Here is a 5581-nt window from a genome sequence, read left to right as displayed (position 1 = left end):
GGGTGTGTCCGAGGACTGAGACCTGGCCGTAGGGAAGGATTAACGGTTCTGTCCGTGTTGAATCTTTTTTCCTGCTCCTCCTCCCTATCCTCTCCAGCAGGGTAACTCATTGAGGTCTGTCAAGTGGCTGAGAGGCATCTAGGGTACGTGTTTTTATCTGAAGCCGTGGGTGATTTTAGCACAGTTAAGGCAGGTGTTTTGGAGGAACCTGTCTGTGCAGCATCAGTTGGCCTTAATACAGTTGTAACAAGCCTTTATTAAAGTAAGGGTAGTATTTTTCTTTTTTTCCCTTTTTATCAGTACTGCAAAACCCATAAATTTACTGTCTGATTTCTTATTGGCCATGTTATATTTGTAGCCCATTCTGGGTTTGGAGAGGTTTTTAGTGCTGGCTCAATTCTAATCTCTTGAAAAATCTTGATTAGATTGTGAAATTTCTGGTTAATCTCTTTTCCTTCTCTGCCATCTCTTGATCAATCATAATGAACTTGGGATCTTAAAGTAGTTATCTAAGGGCTAGTTGGACTGTCTGATTATATTTGGGGCATCCATGTTGTGGGGATAAATGGGGGCAGTTCAGATAACATTACTTCAGGTTGGCAAACTTGAAATTTCTCACTTTGTCAACTAGGATTTATTAAATCTGATATCTTAAGGTGACATGGATCTACTGTATAAGCTATAGAAAATGTGAGGCTAACTTACTACTTCCTCTTGGATTTCATGTAATATTTGATAAACTAATGATTAAAAATCAGCGAAATATCTTCTGGTGGCACTGCAGAGCCACTGTAACAGCAGTACATCTTTGCTTCATCACAGATCAACAAAACTCAGAACAGTTGTTATGGCATCATGTATGGGTCAGTGCTGAGCACAAATGCCTAGCAGTCAGGAGAACTTACTTCAGTTGGAGTCTAATGTGAGACCAGTGCTGTATCTGAGGTGCTGCTGTAGGCTGGGCATGTCTTTAGAACCTTGAGGTTACCCTTCTGTAAGCAAAGTTGTTGCTTTTAAATGTCATTTGAGGAAATACACATAACTGTTACCAAAATAGCTCCTTTATAGTTCAAAGGCAGTGAATAGATTTTTAAAATCTATATTTGGTGTTGCAGTTTATTTTTGTCATGTTGTACACATGCAGAGTCTGGGCTGGAGGAATGTACTTTTGGCTAATGTAAGTTTAGTGTGCCTCTGGAGGTTCAAGGCAATCACTGCTACTGAATGTCTGTACAGCTGGCTCTGGCCCACAGGGCTACAACCAGAACTCTTCCTGGTAGCTGAACAGGAAACTGGCTGGTTCAGTCTTCATAGCTGTTAGTGTGAGACCTGGGAGAGGTCAATGGACAAGAATTTTTGTCATTGCAAGTCAAGACTCACAGCTGCTTACTAATACTAGGAAGCCAGTGAAGTGGTAGAAACATGAATTCTGCTTTGAGAAGTGGATTCCACTCCTGGTTACTGAAGGAGAACAAGCAGACTTGGAGGGAAGAATGCGAGTTGCTTCCTTCTCTTACACACAGAGAATGGGCTGAAGCTCCATATATTTCCATACACTTCATAGCTGGTCTGGGTGATCAGAATCCCATGGCAGAAGCTGTGGAAAGCTTACAGAATAGGCTGACTGCAGAATGCAGTTCAGCCTGTGTTGAATGATGTGTTAGACTGAGTACTGGAGCTTACTGCAGATTTTACAGGGGTTGTCTTGTCTGCAAATACTGGTATGCCTGCTTGGCTAAAACAAAATGGACTGAAGCACCTTGCCTAACATGGCAGTAGCCAGTTTTCAACAGAACAATGAAATCACTGATGCTGTTAGACTAGTACTTATGATTGCAGTAAGCCTTCTGTAAGATAACTTGTAATGGTTTCTTTTTCTAGGAAGAAGCTTTGATGAAACTTGATCGTAGACGTTGGAAAGGGAAAACTGAATTCTTAACTGTATACTGCACACAAGGCACAGTTTTAACTTTTTGCTCTGTAGAATGGTTTTATAAAGAAAGACGTGGTAGAAGACATCCTGATGATGAGCCGTAATGAGTAAGGGATTTAAGAGGTGCTAACATTAATGTTGGGTATTGTAAACAGGACAAAGAAGAGTATGTTAGAATAATCTTTCTTCAGAAGAATGAAAAATTTTAATGAAAGTTTTTAATATGGCAAAAACTGGTAGACTATTTCTCTTGGATACTAAATTTAATAGTTTCTTAACACTGACCTAGCTTTAGACTATGGTGCAGGGCTCTATCTAGTCATGGAAGCAAACACAACTTGCATGTAGTCCTTCAACTGAGTACCTTTTTAAAGAATTTGTAATCCTGGAATTTACTGGGGTAGATGAGCTGCTGATAGGAAACATGCATCCACTTTCTGTCTTGTGTATTTGTGTCTGATAAGCTAGGAAATTGCTGTGTAGGCTGCTGTGGCTATTTTCTATATGGTGTCACACAAGTTTGAAGTTTTGCTTGTGAAAAGGGGGGAGAAGAAACAAAACCTGCTACTGACTTGTGATTGACTAAAGAATATCTGCTGTCTGTGCCGACTGCTTACTTTTACTGTCTAAAATGTCTTCATCTTAAACCCAGCTGTATGTGATTTTGAAGTTGCTTCTTGAATCTTACTTTCAGATGCTTTATCTCTTCTTAAGCCTTGTAGAAAGACATGAGTTTTCCTCCCTGTGTGTCATGCGTGTGTTTGTCAGCTGGGAGATCATCAGGAAAGCAAATTCCATAGACTTGCAGAAGGTGGCAATTCTGTAGAGTGCTCCATGCTAACTGTCTTATGTTCTGTTTAAAGATGTGCTAACTGTCTTAAGTTCTGTCTGAAGCTGCATTGTCTATCTGGATGATGCCTTCACTTTCTGCCTGCTATCCGAGTTGTAAGGGCTAAAATACCAATGTTGAATTTAAGTGTGGTATAGCTTTTTTGATGTAGCCCAATGTAGTGCATATAAACAAGCACCTCTTAATGCCTTTTCTTTTTCAAGACCTGTGAAGCTATGAACACCATGTAATAAGCAACTTTGTTAGTGGCTGTAAATGTCTTAACACAGAGTTCTGGGAAAAATCTGTTAGCAGTCCCATTAAGCATAGTTGTTCTCTTGTCTTTCAGCAATTCCAGTCCGAGGCTCCAGGCTGCCATTGTTGTCTGATGCCATGCCAGCCCCAGCTCATCTGTTTCCACTGATTCGTAACTGTGAGATTAGCAGAATATGCAGTACTGTTTGTTACTGCCACCATAAACATGTGTGTTGTTTATCATCTCATTTTGCTCACAGTCACTTCAGATATGCACCTCAGAAGAGATTTGCAACACTTTATAGACCAAAGGAGGACTTCAACCACTTTATTCATGCAAGGGATTACGCTTCTACACCACAGAGATTTTACCTCACTCCTCCACAGGTCAACAGCATTCTGAAGGCAAATGAATACAGTTTTAAAGTCCCAGAATTTGATGGTAAAAATGTAAGTTCTGTCCTTGGCTTTGATAGCAACCAGTTGCCTGCTAATGCTCCTATAGAAGACCGGAGGAGTGCTGCCACTTGCTTACAGACGAGAGGAATGCTTCTGGGTGTGTTTGATGGCCACGCAGGTTGTGCTTGTGCTCAAGCTGTCAGTGAAAGACTGTTTTACTACATTGCTGTCTCTTTGTTACCTCATGAGACTTTACTTGAAATAGAAAATGCTGTGGAAAGTGGCAGAGCTCTGTTGCCCATTTTACAGTGGCACAAGCATCCCAATGATTACTTTAGCAAAGAAGCTTCTAAGCTTTACTTCAATAGTCTAAGAACTTACTGGCAGGAGCTCATTGATCTCAACAGCGGAGAGACTACTGATGTGAAAGAAGCTTTAATTAATGCCTTTAAGCGGCTTGATAATGATATTTCTTTGGAAGCTCAAGTAGGAGATCCAAATTCTTTTCTCAACTACCTAGTACTGCGAGTAGCATTTTCTGGTGCAACTGCTTGTGTGGCCCATGTGGATGGTGTTGACTTGCACATTGCAAACACAGGTGACAGCAGGGCAATGCTTGGGGTTCAGGAAGAAGATGGATCTTGGTCTGCAGTTAATCTGTCTTATGACCACAATGCACAAAATGAACAGGAAGTGGAACGTGTGAAGAGGGAGCATCCAAAGTCTGAAGAGAAAACTCTTGTGAAACAAGATCGACTCTTAGGTCTCCTGATGCCTTTCAGAGCTTTTGGTGATGTGAAGTTTAAGTGGAGTATTGAACTACAGAAGAGAGTGATAGAATCAGGCCCAGATCAGCTGAATGAAAATGAATATACAAAGTTTATTCCTCCAAACTATCACACTCCTCCATACCTCACAGCTGAGCCAGAAGTCATATATCACAAATTACGGCCACAGGATAAGTTCCTGGTTTTGGCCACAGATGGGCTGTGGGAAACAATGCACAGGCAAGATGTGGCTAGAATTGTAGGGGAGTACCTCACTGGTGTTCACCATCAACAGCCAATAGCTGTTGGTGGCTATAAGGTAACTTTGGGACAGATGCATGGTCTCCTAACAGAAAGGAGAGCAAGAATCTCTTCAGTATTTGAAGATCAGAATGCAGCAACTCACCTGATACGTCATGCAGTGGGTAACAATGAGTTTGGCGCTGTGGATCATGAGCGGCTGTCCAAGATGCTTAGTCTTCCAGAGGAGCTAGCTCGAATGTATAGAGATGACATGACAATTATTGTCGTGCAGTTCAACTCACATGTTATAGGTGCATATCAAAGTGAGGAACTGTGACTTTAATGTAGTGAACTAGTTACCAAAGTTGTAACAATGGCCAGTATGAGCAGCAAATAAAAACCACCCACCCAACAATAAAACCCCCCAAACCCCTTGGCAAACAAATTGGTTGCTTGCTAAATTCAGCATATGTATTGTTCTGCCTTCCCCCAGTGCTCTAAGTACATGGGAAGTGCTATTGACCTAATACAAACTTGAAGGGGATGTTACAGCTTGGGAAAAGATGGTTTTTATAAAAACTTTGCACTATTGATTTCATGAATGCTGCTAGAACAATGTTTGAATTTGGCAGACTTGGATGAGGAAGGGAAGGAGTATAAAGAATTAACTATCAAAGATCTGGCTGTTCAAGAAACAAAGCCTGTTAATAAATGTCTGTAAATATCTACACATTATCTTAAAAGATTTGTAAAAAGGAGTATTGTTGAATTCTTACAGGGCTAATTCTTGCAAAGTAGGTATGGTTATTTGTGAATAATTGTCTACGTATTGTCTACGGTTTCTTCTAAGGAGAAGGTCCCTTTAACCAAGTCAGTCTTCAGTGTAACAAAGTTGTCTCAGTTTTCTATAGATGATGTCATTCACTTCCGGACATTTGTCTAAGTGTTGACTTTCAATACAGGTCTAAGCCATAATCACACCCTGATACTGTTACAGCTTAATCATATCTTATGTAAGGTAACTTTTAAAGTTTTTGTGCATTAATAGTTTCTTGGCTGTGGGTTTCTGCACAACTTGTAGGGCAATAATCCATTACAACATGCAGATAACCAGATAACTTTGTGGAGGACTTTAGTTTGCAGTCTGAAGCTTTC

The 5581-nt window shown here is 40.6% G+C and overlaps 1 protein-coding gene across 1 annotated transcript in view; it reads left to right on the top strand.

The window, feature by feature from the left end:
• PDP1 (pyruvate dehyrogenase phosphatase catalytic subunit 1) overlaps positions 1-4778 on the top strand; it is a 5025-nt gene extending 247 nt beyond the window's left edge. The window contains exon 2 of the mRNA XM_010133490.1: positions 3112-4778. Within this exon, the coding sequence (XP_010131792.1) occupies positions 3112-4763 (1652 nt within the window). The 3' untranslated portion in view covers positions 4764-4778. The remainder of the gene's footprint in view (positions 1-3111) is intronic.
• Positions 4779-5581: the final 803 nt, after the last annotated feature.

Source organism: Buceros rhinoceros, unplaced genomic scaffold (assembly GCF_000710305.1).
Source record: "Buceros rhinoceros silvestris isolate BGI_N320 unplaced genomic scaffold, ASM71030v1 scaffold32413, whole genome shotgun sequence".
Lineage (NCBI taxonomy): Eukaryota > Metazoa > Chordata > Aves > Bucerotiformes > Bucerotidae > Buceros > Buceros rhinoceros.
Note: the sequence above shows the minus strand (reverse complement) of the source record. Positions and strands in the feature narration are given on the sequence as shown.